We start from the raw sequence: 16,494 nt of genomic DNA, 5'->3' as shown, positions 1-16,494 counted from the left end.
TATGAATGAGAGGCCAAAAATTGTATTACAGGTGTTGTATAAATTAGATGGTGCAGTTCCTGCCAAACTATTTTAGTTTTGATTTTCCTAGTGCCGGAGGCATGGCTGTTCATCTATCCACACCCATACATAATAATTATGAAAGAAGCAGAATCGCTATATGATAAAGACATTTGCCTTTAAAGTTAAAATAGATGCAAATATTTTATGTAATTTGTAGAATTTTATGTATGAGTAGGATTAGCTAGCTAGCTGAAGGGCAAATAATTATTCTGTTTCTAGAGTTAATTTTAGTAAGACACTGCATTATGACTATCAAACTGACTTTGATTGTCACAAGCATTAAAACTATTCAATAAGCAATAAGTGAAGCTGTCATGTACAAAATAATTAGCTTTATGGGGAATAGTATAGTGAATTCATCTTCATCTTCAAACATTTTGATCATATCACATCTGCACTTGACAAATATGTAGCCATTTGTCTTTTACCTGTAAGCTCATAATTGCATTACAATGGATGCTACATTTTTTATTGTATTTTCAGAATTAGATGATGTATTGTCTGATATTCTGTAATCGTAGTAATGTAAGCAGTTAAGTGCTACAACTGTTGCTCTGATTGAGATCAGATATTATTATTAACAGTTTCTTATATAGTGCATATTCCATTGCGCTTTATGATTGGAAACATTGATAGAGCAAATCTGGGTAATAACAAGCAGCAGCTCTTTCCTTATAGTAGGAGCAGGCTGCTGCTAGCCGCAATTCAGGCACCCCCATATGTGCCACTGCTACTCCCCGCCACCACTGCTGCTCCCAGCCAGTCCACGGCTCACCAGCACTGCTGTGGTCCTGGCGCCTTGATGAAAGGGACTGGCACATGCACAGTGCCGACCTCTGTATTGCGCATGCGCCTGCTTACGTGGGATGCTTTGGCAGCAGACCATAGAAGTGAAATCGTGGCCCATTAGTCCATCAAGTTCAACCTGTAACTCATCCTCTGCAGTGTAAATGAACCAGATGAGGTTACCATCTACTCATTATAAACCAGTCCCTGATGACCCACAGTGGCTGTCTAATATGAGTCCACTATATTACATTAACATTACTAATTCTACCCCTGGATGCTAGTTTCTGTAAAAAAAAATAGTTGAACCCATTTTTAAATGTATCAGTTTAATCTACCATCCTAACCTTCTTGGGCAGAGTTTCCATATCTTAACTGCCCTTACTGTAAAGAAACCCTTCCTATGCTGGATGAGAAACTGCCTCTCATCTAACCTTAGGAGGTGACTACATTTCCTGTGTATAGTCTTTCTAGTTCGCTGTATTGACCCTTTATGTATTTGTACTGTATATATTAATCATATGTCCTCTAAGACACCTTTTCTCCAATGTAAACATACGTAACCTGGCTAGCCTTTCCTCATAAACCAATGACACTAAAGCCTTTATAATAATCTTCTCTGAACCATTTCAAGTTCCAATATGTCCTTTTCATGGAGTGGTGACCACAACTGTAAACTGTATTCTACATGAGGCTGTACCAATGATTTATACAGTGGCAAAATTACACTGTCTTCCCTAGACTCTATGCCCTGTAATGCCATTGTTTCCGAAACAATTATATGGCCATTAAACATTTGACCTTTTATTCAATCTTGTTTGTTTCAGGTCAAAATACTTTTAACCTCCCATATATCTTGCATGATACTGTACTGTATATGTTCTTTTCTAGGCTGCGATGTGACAATACTGTATACATTAAAACAGCTATTTGTCAGCTATGTGGCAGAAACTATTTACTATTTTTTTCAATAAAATTTAAAGTATTTTAAATGAGTAAATTGCACATTTAGGTTACAGTGATTACAGTTTAGGAAATATATATACATATTGGTTCTATTGATAATGCAAAGAACAGCCATTGTTTCCTAATATCTTTGTGTTTAAAATTGCTTTATGTTTAAAAATTTTGGTGCAATACTGTATAATGAAGATTATAAAGATTCAACCAAGAAAATGCAAAGAAAAGGCACTATAAATATAAACATTAACTACTGTATAGTCCTGTTATGTGTGTACATCATGCTTTATCCTTTTAAGTTTCCATTAAGTATATTTTGAAATTGAAAATAAAATTGGACATTTTCTGATCAATTTTCCAAAGCACTCAGCATCAGATTATATATACAGTGTTATATCAGGCAATCTATGGATTAAATAACATTTTTTCAGAGATTTTATGAAAAAGGTATGCATTATTGCAATTAGTTATTCAATATTTTTGATTACCTTGGTTTAATTATGACATTAAGGGTGGTATTCAGTACCGGATGCTATTTCCGACAGGGGAAATACTGCCCCCCGCCTGTGTAATGCTGCGGTTTCTGAACGTAGATTTCGACAAAACAGAACCAGCTTTAAAACAAGTCGGATCTGTTTTTTTCTAAATGCCCATAGAATGTCAATTCATGGCCAATTTTCGACAATCTGCAACCGTCTTCGCCGACATGCCCACTTTCTGACACTCGGCAGTGAAAATATTGACTTTCCTGTCGAGCGGAAAAAAAGCGGGCCGGAATTCCGACTGTTGGGACGATCTGACAGTCGGAAAACCGGATTGAATACCAATTTAGGTTTTTCTAATTATGGTACCTGCATTTTGTTTTGGTTTATATTAATTCCTTCACAATGGTGTTAACAGTTTGAAATGTTTGTATTTTAGCATATAAAGACCATAAATGCGGTAGATAAAGATGAACCTCTACTTGCCCATCAATTCTCCTTTTCTGTGCCCCCTGAAGAAATCAGCAGTCCAAACTTTACAGTTGTAGACAATGGAGGTAATGTTCTAAATGATTACTGTTTTTTCATTTGATATTTTTAGTCTACTGTGTCACATGAATTGTTTGCACTTCCAGCACAGAAACATCAGCTTCCAGTGTTCATTTAAAATGCATTAAGTGCAACCCACAGGATTTAAGAGTGCTTTCCTCTGGAGTAGTTTACATAGGTAGGATTGCTATCAGAATGACATCTTACCGGCTGTGATTAGCTCCATTTTCTTCAAAGCGCTCCTGACAGGGAACTGTGAAATACTGCAGGCATCATTCCGCATACAATAGGTGTATAACAACTTTAATTATGTCAAGTCAGCAGTATGTATTTGTCTTCTATACCCATTTTAAATGCTTAGAAAATACATGTTAAGTCTAATTCATTAGTTTTTGGCAAATGTACTTTTTCTTGAAGCAGAGACAAATACACTGTAATACAAGAAAGGAAACTGAGAAATAAAGGTTTAGTCTTATGGGTATCATTTAGTGTGAATTATGCAAAATGTACCATAACCCATTACAGCTAATTAGGTATGATCTTTCATCAGACATTTTTTGCATTACAGTGCTATAGGTTAAGTAGTATTATATAACTTGCATTATTTAACAAAATACACATTTTCTTGATGTCAGGGTTAAGAATTATAAAGGCTGATTTATTCAGCTGCTGTGCAAGAAAGATGCTGTTTATGACTAAACATCACAGATGGTAGGAATAGATGAGCTTTCATTACCATCAGTACATCAGCATATTACATACAACATTTTGGGACACATGTCTGTGTCTGTGATGTGTACATCATTTGACGGGTAAGCTTTGACCGCCTTTAATGCCGAGTTTTAAAAAATGAGCTTTATGATATTTTTGTATTTAACCCTTTGTGCCAAGTGAACTTGTCTAAATAGGTACAGTATAAGCTAACATTTTTATTCATCATAATGACCTGTAATGTTTACCCTATATAGGAAATATAATCTTTTTTTTTTTAAACAAAATTTTTTATTTGAAGTTATATAACAAATGTGGGGGACGCTGGCATTTATAGCGGATATTTTGCACATCTCTCACAGAGATGTTGGCATTCAAAGGGTTAAGGAGAAAAAAAATTAAAAAGTTGATACATAGTAAACTTCCATACCCTATCATACCCTTTTCTAATTATCTAGATAAATCAATGTGTATGCTAATAGTTGACTATAGGTTGCAGAGCATTTTGTCCTATGTTAGTGAATTACCTACCCTGCTATTATTCATATTCTTAATATTATTCATATTATTTTTATTATTATTAATAATAATATTATTACTGCATCGATACTTCAATTACCAGCTTAATTAGAAATGTTTTGCAGCTAAAAGACTTTACAATCTCACCAAGTGGTCCTATTATTTTACCAATCCTTTATTTTAATAAACAACCTTAAACTTGAAATAGTTCATAACAACTCTGGAAAACACAGAAGTATGGTGAAAAAGGTTGCAGTTTTAATGTATTGAACGAATTGGAATGGAATTAAAAATAGTGCCAGACAATAGCAATGCAACTTCAACCACAACTTGATAAGATATTTAAATAAATTAAGGTTTAACTCATCTGGTGAAAACAGGATTTTGTCCTTCAAGTGGCATAGAACTGTCCCCATGCCTGCCCCTGGGGAAGAGTCAGAACTTTACACTTTCATAAGGGAAGTGCCACTTAATGATTCTTGCAACATTAGACATTGTTGAGGTGACAATTCCAGGTTCAGATAAGCTCATCTTGTCACCTTTCTAGTCAAATGTACACATCAATGCTATAAAACTATATTTCTTTAGAATCGTATCTGAATCATATCCGAAGATGCTATCCCACCTCCCAGAAACAGCATGTTTACTTTATCCCTAACCCATTACAAAGCTACCATTTTTGAGACCCATTCCAGAACAGAAACCATATAATTTCATCTCTTACCATACCAACTCCTCCATTGGCAAACAAGAAAAGAGAGAGTACAAAGATCAAACGGTACTTGTGTATTATCACGGCGCCCATCGCATCGCATACCATAAGGCATACGATGGTATGCGATGCAATGCGATATTGCTCGCTGTTGTACAATGGCATACAATTTTTAAATTGTATGAAATTGTATATGGCATACAATGCCATACAATGCGATGGGATGCGATTAAAAATTGTATAAGCACCCTAATGGGTGCTTACAATGTTAAATGCACCCTAATGGGTGCTTACAATGTTAAATTACAATGTTAAACGCCGACGTGGATAGTGGGGGTATGAAAAGGTCATAGGACACGTACCGCTGCCCCTCGCGGGTTCACGTTTATAGTGGGGGGTGGCATGGGGGTGCATTTTACATTGTAAGCACCCATTAGGGTGCTTACAACCACCCATTAAGGTGCTTGTACAATTTGTAATCGAATAGTGGTGTAAAATCGTGTCGCATCGCATGCCATCGGGTGTATGGCATGCAATGTGATGCGATAAAAACATTGCACGACCAACATCGGGGGCGCCGTGATAATACACAAGTACTGATCAAACTTAATGCATTGATCAACTTAATACCTTTAAATGTCAGCTATCTTTTCCCAGATGGATAACAACACAATCAGGAGTCCCAAAATGTGCCTCCGCCCCAGAGATGATACAGTAGGCAACTTAAACACAGTCCACATGTTCTAAACCACCTAATAACATAAGTGCCAAGTTACTTGGGGCTCTCTCTGTTAAATGGTGCCTACTGGTCCAATATTACAAGAGTGCCCCATGAATAACACTCCACAAGACTTCCCGGGAACACATGTACAAAAAAGTCCCAATGTCTTTAAGATAAACTCTTTAAAAAGACAACCCTAACCAGGGAGTGAAAACAAATTTGTGTGAACCAGGTAAAGGAAAAAGCTACAAATCCTCTGTGAGGGCAAAATCTTTACTTGAACTGGTAGGAGGCCTAAGGCTTTGGGTTTTGTATCAACTTGAAGCAAGAATGCCTAATCTGGCATTTTATGCCCCTTAATATAAACTTTGTATGGCAAAGATTTTCAAATTATTATTTAATTGAAAAACTTTCAATAGTGGCATGTGGTCAGCATAGGCTCTCCACCTGGTCTGTGGCTATACAGTAAGCTTACAGTAGGTGCGCTGCTTGTTCTTCGGACACCTTCCTATCATAGCCATTTTTTTATTTATTTGCAATTTGTGCTACAGAAGTTCCTCTGACCTGAAAGACTAACTATCACACCTCAAGTGCATCAATGAGCTTGGAAGCCCATGTGGTGGTATATATGTAGACTGCCATCTGCTGTCTGTGTAACTGAAACACTGCCATACGCTGGCAGCTAGTGAAACTACTGTACATCTCTTTTTCTTTCACATATACAGAAACACAGAGGCAATCACAAGGTAGCAGACTAGCTTTCAAAGCTTTTGCTTCGAGCAGGCTTAGCTAGTATTTATATATTCATATTCAATTAAAGTTATTATATAAATGGGCAAGCATTTCATAGATACATTTGAATTCTGCAGTTTCTTTGCCTTCTTTAACGTCATGTCAATTGCCATTGAAGAAAATATTATTCGTATTAATACTGCTGTAATCACACATTAAGATCAGCTAATGCTGTTTGATGTGTCCCATTTGAACTTAGCGACTTATCTACTTTTAATTTTAAGAGACAATTATAGCTTCCAGTACACTCTATATTAAAGTTAAAATCTTCAAGATAGACTCCTTTATATTAAAAAGCATGAAAGCAAAAGACAGTACTTGCTTGCTAGCCATTCTACGGTGTTTGGCGATCACAGATAATATGCTGCTTAACAGTAGTAGTAGTTACAGAATCTGAAAATAAGTTTAGTTTTATTTCATTTAGTAACAAGAATGTCTAAATAAACATATTCTAAGATACCTCTTACTATTGCAAACCTTGGTATAACCTTACATATATCAAAAACATATTATCCTAATAACATTTAATTACACACACAGATGGAGAGCTGCTGCAATACACACACAGTTGATTGAATTTAGACAAGCAATAGATTTATTTTGTAATCCATAATGATTAAGCCATGATATAGCTAAACCATTTTGTACTCTGTGTTCTTTTTAGGTCCCACTGATTTAAACTCCTATTTAACAACTTGTTAGCAAGAGCATGCTATCAATCTTTATCTCCAGCACATCAATCAGCGTGTCCCCATTTCTAAAATAAGCTGGCTAAAATGATGTACTGTCCATCAGATAATCAGAATGTTCACAACGTCACCGGTTTTAAGATAAGAATGTGTTGATATTGTTAGAGCCGATAACCTTCCCCCTTATGCTGCCATATTACTGAGCATGTAAGGACATGTTACTCAGACAGACCAAAATAACTCTACTGTACTGTACAGTACTGTAAGACGCTCACATTACACTTATGGGGAGAAAGTATTATTTAAAATGCACCTCTGTAGGAATCAGTTTACGTATCCAACTTTTTAGACATTTAACATATCCTAGTGTGAGCCAAAATACCATTTATCATATTTTCCAACTGTTCATGTTAAGTACGAAACAGCAAGAAATGAAACAGAAAATGCAGTAGCTCTCTCAACTAGACAGCTTTAGGCAAAGGAATTAATTAGTAACCAACATAGGTTTATTTGAAAAGTCTATCGTAAGCAAAAGTTTTTTTGTCCCATGGTGCTATTTATATCTCAGTTACCATGTAAAAGGTATCATTGTCCAAATATTTTCTGGTTCTGTACATCCTTTATTTTTTTCCTTTCATTAAGTAAAATGAGTACAATATTGTACCAATGCCATTACCTAATTTAATCATTAGCTTGTTTATCAGACACACAGTAAATGGTGTCTGTATGCTACGCTAGATAGTAGATATGAAAATAGATAATACATAAAAAATGTCTTCTAAACGGCTTTCTATCTATTTTTTCCTTTGCACTCATTCAGTGGACACCTTCTCTTCAAATTCAGTGGTCACCTGCTGGTCTTAAGGCCCCCATACACTACAACAATATTTCTGACCCTGAAGTTGGTTGGGATTTCCCTTCAACTCCCCCTGGACATCCCAGGAGTAATTCCATAAGATATTTTGCTTGTAGTGCATGGGGGCCTTTAGTTTTCAATACTCACTACCATGAGCTAACCACTTTCCCTTCACTCTCTATGAACATCTCCTTTCATTTAACTTTTCACTCTCTCTGTTACCTCCCTAATCTCCATTGTATTTCTCACAGTTTTGATGTATTTCAAGCAATATTCTATTATTTTATTATTCCTCTACTTTCTAAAGTGTTGGGTCATGAAACATGCAATTACAAGATAGTTGTGTAACAAAGTGAAATGTTGAGTCAATAACTATGACTATAACTGTTCTGTTTGGACGGAAAATAATGCAACATGCACTTTACATTGATCTGTACTTTTTTTATGACGTGTGTTTCTACTATTTACAAAATAGTTTTCTTTTCTATTTTTATTTCAGATAACACAGCTACTATTTTGACACTTCGAGATGGATATAGCTATCAAGAGACCCCATTATTTTACTTGACAATTATAATAAGTGACAATGGAATCCCTTCACTAAGTAGCACCAACACACTAAGCATTAAAGTGTGTGACTGCGGTTCCGAAAACAACACTGAGTCTTGTAGGCCAGGAGGATTTTTCTTAAACTTTTTGAATTCTGGTGCATTTATTGCAATCTCTGTTTTTACCTTTTTAATTTTAGGTAATTATTACTATATCTATATACAGTAACAGTTTGCAACTATTTATGTGACTTTTCACAACAAGATCCTTAACAATATATTAATCAATTGCATTGAAAATTAATGCATGTAAATAGGTCAACAAATATTTTAAATTCTATTTTAAACACGGTTCTTGGCTTAGGTGACATTTTACATAAAAATTAAGGTTTCTATTAAAGAAGCAGTTATGACCACTTTCTCCTCTTTTTTTGCCAGAGAAAGTACTAGCACAGAGAGCGCATTGATTATAATTGTAGTTTCTGTCTTTTTTCATATGGCTGATCATGAGCAAAGATTCTTGGGACATATTAAAAAAACGAATAAAACAGTAATAAATAATAATAAAAAGCATACAGTATGCCCTAAATCATCCAAAATGTTGTCAGCATCAGTGTTCAAAGTATAGCAAACTACCAGCAGTAAGCTGTAACACAATGACATTCCCTGACATTCAAGAGCCACTAAAATCTGTGGTTTACTTATTGTAAACAAAAAAAAGGGAAACACAAGCTCACTGGTAAAAAAAATATATATATATATTTTATATAAACTCATGGAGAAATACAATTTATCTATGAATTATATCAACCACCATGATCTGACCAGTCAGAGCAAAGCTGCTATATAGTATGTGGCTAGAATTGGTGTACCCTAATTGGCCTGTCATGGTCTACTACTAGTAGTGTCTTCAGCAGAAACCCAAACTATGGGTGACATGTAATGGATGAGATTTTCTGACTTTTGAGATTTTTAGTCAAAAAACTTCAGAATTTGCACATTATCCGAAAATTGCACATGTAATAGAATGCAAATAATGGTAAAAATCTGTGTCCCAGGGTGGTGGATGCTGGGCTGATAAGTGTAAAATTATAATTTATTTATTTATTATTTATTTATTTGCAGTTTCTTATATAGCGCAGCAGATTCCGTTGCGCTTTACAATAGTAAACAGTGATAAAACAAACTGGGTAACAGACAGACTTGGAGGTTAGAGGGCCCTGCTGCAAGCTTACAATCTATAGGGACATAGGAGGGAAACACAAGGACAGGCATCAGTAATAGCATAGCAGTCCCAACAAGTTACAGGTCCAGAAGGGAAGCTATATAATACATAGGTGCCTCAGAGGGTTATGCGTGTAGAACTTAAATATGATAGGCTTGCCTGAAGAGGTGAGTTTTCAGGGAACGCTTGAAAGTTTGGAGGCTAGCGGAGAGTCTAATTGTGCATGGAAGGGCATTCCATAGGATGGGGGCAGCCAGATGAAAGTCCTGTAATAGTGAATGGGAGCTAGTGATCCGCTCAGATAAGAGACGAAAATCTTGAATTAAAATACATTGCATTTTACAGTAGAACTACAAGTCTCAGAAGGCCTCCCCCACATGCTGGGACTTGGAGAACCACAAGTCCCAGCATGTGGAGCATTAATGGGCCCTTTAGACTTGTAGTTCACCTGTAAAAGAATGTTAAAATAAAGACAAACACACCAAGAAAAGTATAACTTTATTACATTCATATTACACCAAGATACATTACCCTTCCTCACTCCCTCAGCTGCAACTCACACCGCATTGACCCAGTGATCCAATATTACCAAAACAAGCCATTTCATATTGTCATAAATGTTATGGAAAGTTATCTAAACAAACATGTATAATGTAAGCAAATAAGGTAATAATATAAACCCATTGTGTTACTATTAAAACTATTATTTACAAAACATAAAAATATAAAAATGTGCAGACTTTGCACTACTTTTTTTTACAGTATCTATACTCCTATTTACGTATATGAGATGTAACAACATCATATAGATATTTAATCCCTATCATGAATTACCCTCATTATTTGATATTTTTTTATTAATTTACTTGATACAGTCAGTGTTACAAGATGCCCATGGATGAACTGTGTACTGCACCATAGCAGACTGACTCCTCTGTGTTTTGTGTGTGCAGTCTCAGCTGCTACATAAGTAGCCCTTTACCTTGTGTGTCTTGCTGCCCAGCTGCAGTGAATCTGCAGTGAATCAGGAGGCTTGCTTTTACTGGCCATCTTGATTGGGTTTTGCTCCCTTTATTACCTGCCTACCCAGGACCTATTGCTGGTTATACAGTACTTTGTCTAAACCTGTTATTCTGAGCAAACCTGATTCCTGGAGCTTGTGGTTACCCTGACAAAACCTGAATACTGGTGACTCCTGAATCTGCTTGTTTATTCCTGTTTACCTCTGCTGAGTCCTGTGTACTTAGTGTTACTCTCTGCAGTTATCTAGCTGCAGCCATGGTTCCTATTTGTATCCAGCCTATATGTGCTCTGTTTGTATCCTGTTAGATGTCTCTAAGTCCTGCATGTACAGTCTGTGCTTCTATTAGTTTCTATTCTGCTGTTTTGTATATACCGCCTCTGTCGCTATTAGCATCTAATCTGCTATGCAGATCCTGTGAACTGTTTGCCTGCCTGCCTGATTGTAACCGGTACTGTGTTGCTATTAGTGAATACTGTATCTTTGCATTCTGGTCCTGCTTGATAATGTGTCCTTAACCAATGCTGCTAAGCAGTCAGGTCCTGTCTTTCTGTTTGCCCTAACCGGTGTGGCTCCATGGTCCGATCTTGTACTTCTGCCCACCTGAACCGGGGCTGCTCCGCAGTCTGGTCTAGTAGGTCTGTTTGTTAGTATCTGACATTGCTTGCAATCCAGTCCGTCTCCTGTCGGCCTGCATAGTATAAAGACTCTACCAGCACGGCATCACTAACACCTCATCAATTGTGGTTCAATACCCAGTGCTTGGTTACCTCATCTCCAGTACTGTGCGCTATTGTGTACCATCTCCTGCAGTGGCACCATGCCAGTCACACATGGTAGTGTGCTTAAGTGTCTTGTTTGTCCTTTGTGTCTGGTTCTTCCTTTTGTGCCCCAGTCTGACTCCAGTACATTTCTTGCATTGCCCAACCTCTCATAGCAGCTTTGTCTATTTCAAGACCTGGGGGCATCTGAGTACCGGTGGACCTAATTAATTTGGGAAAGGTGGCTGTTAAAGGTGAAACCTTAGTTAGCAGGAGGCTTAAGGACTGCTGGGCAAGTGCAACCTTATCTCACTGTAACAGCTATTCATAAAATATGTATATGTGTATGTTAGGTTATTATAATCATACAATTATTCGAAATACTTACAACATATTCATCACTACTTTAAATATCTTTTTTTTTACTTTCAAATATATTCAGTATACAGTGTTAGTTCATTCCGTCAATTGACTGCTTTACATGTTGTCACATGCAGCATTAATAGTTAAATGCATGTTTTGTAATATCTTTCTATCGTGACATGACAATGTACAATTGGCGCCAATTGTATTATAAAAATTGTGACAAGTGTAGTTATTATAAAGCAGGTAAGAGTAAGTTGTTTTGCTTTAAAAAGAAGCATAATTCCATATTGATAAATTTGCGAAATTCAACTGTTCACGATCTCTTAGTCTGTAATCCATGTTATACAGTACTGTATCTGAAAAATCCAAATTCATGTGCAACTATTCAAGCACAAAATTAAGTATAAATGAATAAAAACAAACACTTAGAGCAAATGCTTTAAAGCCGATCCTACTGCATGTAGTTGCTGCCCAAGGCGACTTTTCGCATCATTCATAAATCTTAGTTCATTAAGACATGATAGATTGACATATGGGAGCATTTTTAAATGTTTCCTCATAATGTATTCATGTATATTGGTTACAGTGAAAGAAATACTGTATTACACAATACATGAAATTTTGTGGTTTATTATTCATATTAGTTACTTTTTTGTAACATTTCAGATTTTCCTTTTTCTATTGAAAAAACAAAAACCTCTCAATAGTTTAAAATGTATAACAAATTTGAAATAATATTAAACATATTATGACATTCCTTTAAAACAACTCAACTACTGCCATGATTAAGATATGCCTTTGGAAATATCACACCTTTCTCTAGAAAGCTGTATTAACATAATCATATTATATTATGTATAATGGCACTTGAGAACTGAAAGCATTGTCTTTATGTTAAACAAAAATCTGCTAAAATAAAGTACAAAAGTATCAAGAAATTATACAGAATATTGGAGGTGTTAAAGCATTTAGAATAAATGAAGCTATTGTTGAATATAATTTATTTTTGTTTTCTGTCTTTAAATAGTTTTGGCTTTACTTGTCCACCTGAAATTCCAGAAGAAACATCCCATGTTAGCCGAGAAAGGAGAAGACTTAAAAGAGAACATTGTCAAGTATGATGATGAAGGAGGGGGAGAAGAGGACACAGAAGCTTTTGATATGATAGGACTCAGGCATCACACAGTAATGAGAGAACACAAGACAAAACGAACTATAAGAACTGATATTCAAAGTATGTACAGATTGTCATTGGGGCTTGGTCCTGATGTTGCTATTTTTAGAGAATACCTTACAGAAAAATTAGAAGAAGCAAATACAGACCAAAGTGTTCTTCCATTGGACTATCTTCATAGCTATGCTTTTGAAGGAACAGGATCAACCTCTGGATCACTCAGCTCTATAGAGACAAGCAGATCAAATACTGATCAATACTTCTAATTAAAATTTTGCAAGTTGCCGCAATCTGATATATGCAATGATATGCTAAAGAGCAGGAAAGAGTTGTCAGATATTATTTACAGGACAGCATATAGTACAGTTTGTGACATTATATGAAATAAATGCTATTTGTGGTGTAAAAAAAAAGTCATAGGTTACCTAATTTTACTTTTAACACCTTTCACTTTGGTTTACTGAATGCTAACATTCTTGTTTTTGACAGATTTGTAAATACTTTTGTTACTGCTCCATGCTAAAGTAATTTTGGATTACGTTTAAAAGTTGTAAAAGATTCTAGAATGTATAAGGGTCACCCAAATTAAAGGAGACTTTTGCTGTAGCGGCGTTATATCTAATCTCAGTGGGTTAATGTGTTTGCCGATAGATGGTGTGGAATTTTTACCAGTTGCGCATGTGTAGTGAATGGCTTTGCCTCAATTTATTCATTCCTGGAAAGTTGTTTTGAATGGTTGGATTCATTATGAATTTTGTGCACAAACTGCCATAACCAAGCTTGTTGTGGACTATGTAATGCACAGTTCCCTTGCTTATCGACAGTGCAGCAATTTCACGTGTGCTTATCCGACAATTCTGATGAATGCGATCTGTCCGGACTTGGGACTCTGGTGTTCCCGGCTCGTGGCAGCAGTGGGCCAGTGGTGGATGATAGGAACTGGAACACGGAGGCTCAAGGTATGGAGACTTCATATGAAGTAACAACTGGCACTATGGGCACAGCAAGGTGGGGAGAGTTGACAAGACTCTGGTCAGAGGTGCAGAGTCTAACACCACCAACGGTTTTCACCAGGGACACCCGCAAGGAGGTTTGGACTCCATTGTGTTCAGTGGCAAGGTCACAGCTCTTTGAACTAAGTTCCCCACAGCTAACTGGCCAGTCACAGGAGATGGATAGTGACTAGTGGCAGTGAGCTTGGAACTTGGAACTTGAAACTTGGATCTTGGAGCTTGGATCTGCACTGGCCTGGGAGACCAGAGAGATGACAGTGGCTTAGGAGCCAATGGGTTGTCGATGGCCTGGAAGCCGACATGGAGGGTTGATGGCCTGGGAGCCAGCATGGAGTGTTGATGGCCTGGAAGCTGGAGGGAGTGTTAATGACCTGGGAGTCGACATGGTAATGTATACGCCTGGGAGCCGGAGGGATTGTTGATGACCTGGGAGACGACTTGGTACTGTAGACGGTCAGGGAGCCAGAGGGAAGTCAACGGCCTGGGAGCCGGAGGGGTCTTGACAACCTGGGAGTCAACAGGAGCTTGTTGACAACCTGGGAGTCAACACAGGAGTTGACGGCCTGAGAGCTAAAATAACTGTTGACGACCTGGGAGTCAACACAGGAGTTGACAGCATGGGAACTGACATGGGGTATACAGGAACTGCACAGTTGACACTTGTGTCTACTTGGGAGTCACAGATGGTATGGCCCTTTAAGGGCAATAGCACACTCTGCTGAGGGATGCTGTAGTGCTCTATCCTCTTCCCTTGGGAGCTGAAGATGGTAGACAGTGAGGAAGGTAACCTGGCAGGTGGAGAGAGCCAGGGAGCTTTAATATCAGCAGCAGATAACAGCAGCAGATTGCACAAGGTTTTGCACAGGGTATCCACAGAGACTCTGAACAGGATCCTGGAGCCTTGGAACGCTGAGGACTGGGTATACAAAGGAGTTAGAAAAACTGTTCAAGGCAGTGAAAATGGGCCAAAGACCTCAGCTTTATCCCCCCTGCTGGCCTGTGATTGTCTGCAAGCCAGAGCAATTAAGTCCATGAAGAACATGTGCACACCTTTGGTCACATGGGTCAGTGCACAGGTCAGAGTAGCAATGTCACAGGGAAATTGGACAAAGAGTCATGTGATTGCAGGTGTCATGGCAGCACCGATGTGGCGTGGGCCCAGCCCAGGACCAGCGTGGAACACTGGCAAGAGTTCAGGGTAATGCCACTCAGATCCTGCCATGGAGAGTACCCAGGGATGACACAGGACAGGGGCCTGCGCCACAAAGCATGCCAGTGAGCGGGTAAGGAAAGCAAACACGTATGCAAACGCGCACCGCTGTTTCTGACAAGATCCTCCACATCTGAAATCGTGGCAGGGTTGGTGACAATGTGCACCTGCCTGGGCCTTGGCAAGTCCTTGATGGTTTTGCGTCCCACCTCATAACGCTGACACCAGTTGAATATGGTGCACTGTGCAAGACATACACCACCTTTATCCTGCAATACATTTCTGAAGCATGATCTCCTTCTATGCGAAGAATTGGATAACAGCTTTTTTGGAGAAATCCATCATGTATACCACCTGCAAAACAAATTCAAAGGAATGAAGAAACTGAGGCAAAGTCATTCACTACACATGGGAAAAATGCCACACCATCTATCGGCAAACACATTAACCCACTGCGATTACACTATTTCTCTTAAAATACATACTAATACATATGGGGGAGGGTGACAGGTATTATATGGGTGCACAGGTAACAGGTACTAAATGGTTGCATAGGATGAAAGGTACTATATGGTTGCACAGAATAACAAGTACTATAAGGGCACATAAGCCCCGTACACACGGGGGGAGATATATTGCTCAGCCATATATTGCTAGCAATATATGGCTGAGCAATATATTGCTCAGTTTCTCCTTTCTCATCAGCGACCATCTCTCAAGAGATGGTCGCTGATGAGAAGGTACCATTTCCGGGGGAGCCGCAGAAGTAATCAGCTGGTTGCAGGAGCAAGCTCCTGCGACCAGCGATTAGAACGGGGCTGAAAACGGGAGCGCGCACCCAGCGATTTATCGCCGGGGCACACTCCAATCACTGGCAATATGGTCAGCGACCATATTTCCAGCGATTTCAGCCCCTATCGCCCTCCCGTGTGTACACAGCTTTAGAGTGACATACTATATGGGTGAACAGGGTGACAGTAGTCGGGTGCTGCAGTATGATACTCTCCTGAAGCATTGGGCTCCTGAGACAGATACAGAGCCGGCACTAGAAACAGCCTCATCTCCAGGTGTGCTAGCATCTTGATAGATGCTGGACATGAGCCGAGTGACTAAGCAGCTTGGGTCACACCACTTTTCATGCGGCTGCATCTCTGGCATGGTGGGGGTAGGAAGTTTTAATGCAGAGTGTATTCCAGGTGCTGTTTAAGAAGGAAAAACACACCAAGGCTTAATCTCTCTATCCAGACTAAAGTACAGTAATGACCATGTACAAGTAGTTTTAATAACTCAATTTAGCTTTATTGATCTCATAAGGAAATTTCTTATATAGGAGGAA

The 16,494-nt window shown here is 38.1% G+C and overlaps 1 protein-coding gene across 2 annotated transcripts in view; it reads left to right on the top strand.

Moving 5' to 3' along the window:
- LOC146080423 (cadherin-19-like) overlaps nt 1-15,511 on the top strand; it is a 93,196-nt gene extending 77,685 nt beyond the window's left edge. For both annotated transcript variants that reach the window (XM_083187712.1, XM_083187711.1), the window contains exons 10-12: nt 2,731-2,848; nt 8,340-8,588; nt 12,789-15,511. In XM_083187712.1, the coding sequence (XP_083043838.1) occupies nt 2,731-2,848; nt 8,340-8,588; nt 12,789-13,201 (780 nt within the window). In that variant the 3' untranslated portion in view covers nt 13,202-15,511. The remainder of the gene's footprint in view (nt 1-2,730; nt 2,849-8,339; nt 8,589-12,788) is intronic.
- The last annotated feature ends 983 nt before the right edge of the window (nt 15,512-16,494 follow it).

The sequence above is a fragment of the Crinia signifera genome, chromosome 5, assembly GCF_055691185.1.
Source record: "Crinia signifera chromosome 5, ASM5569118v1, whole genome shotgun sequence".
In the NCBI taxonomy this organism is placed as follows: domain Eukaryota; kingdom Metazoa; phylum Chordata; class Amphibia; order Anura; family Myobatrachidae; genus Crinia; species Crinia signifera.
This window is presented reverse-complemented; position numbering and strand designations above follow the sequence as displayed.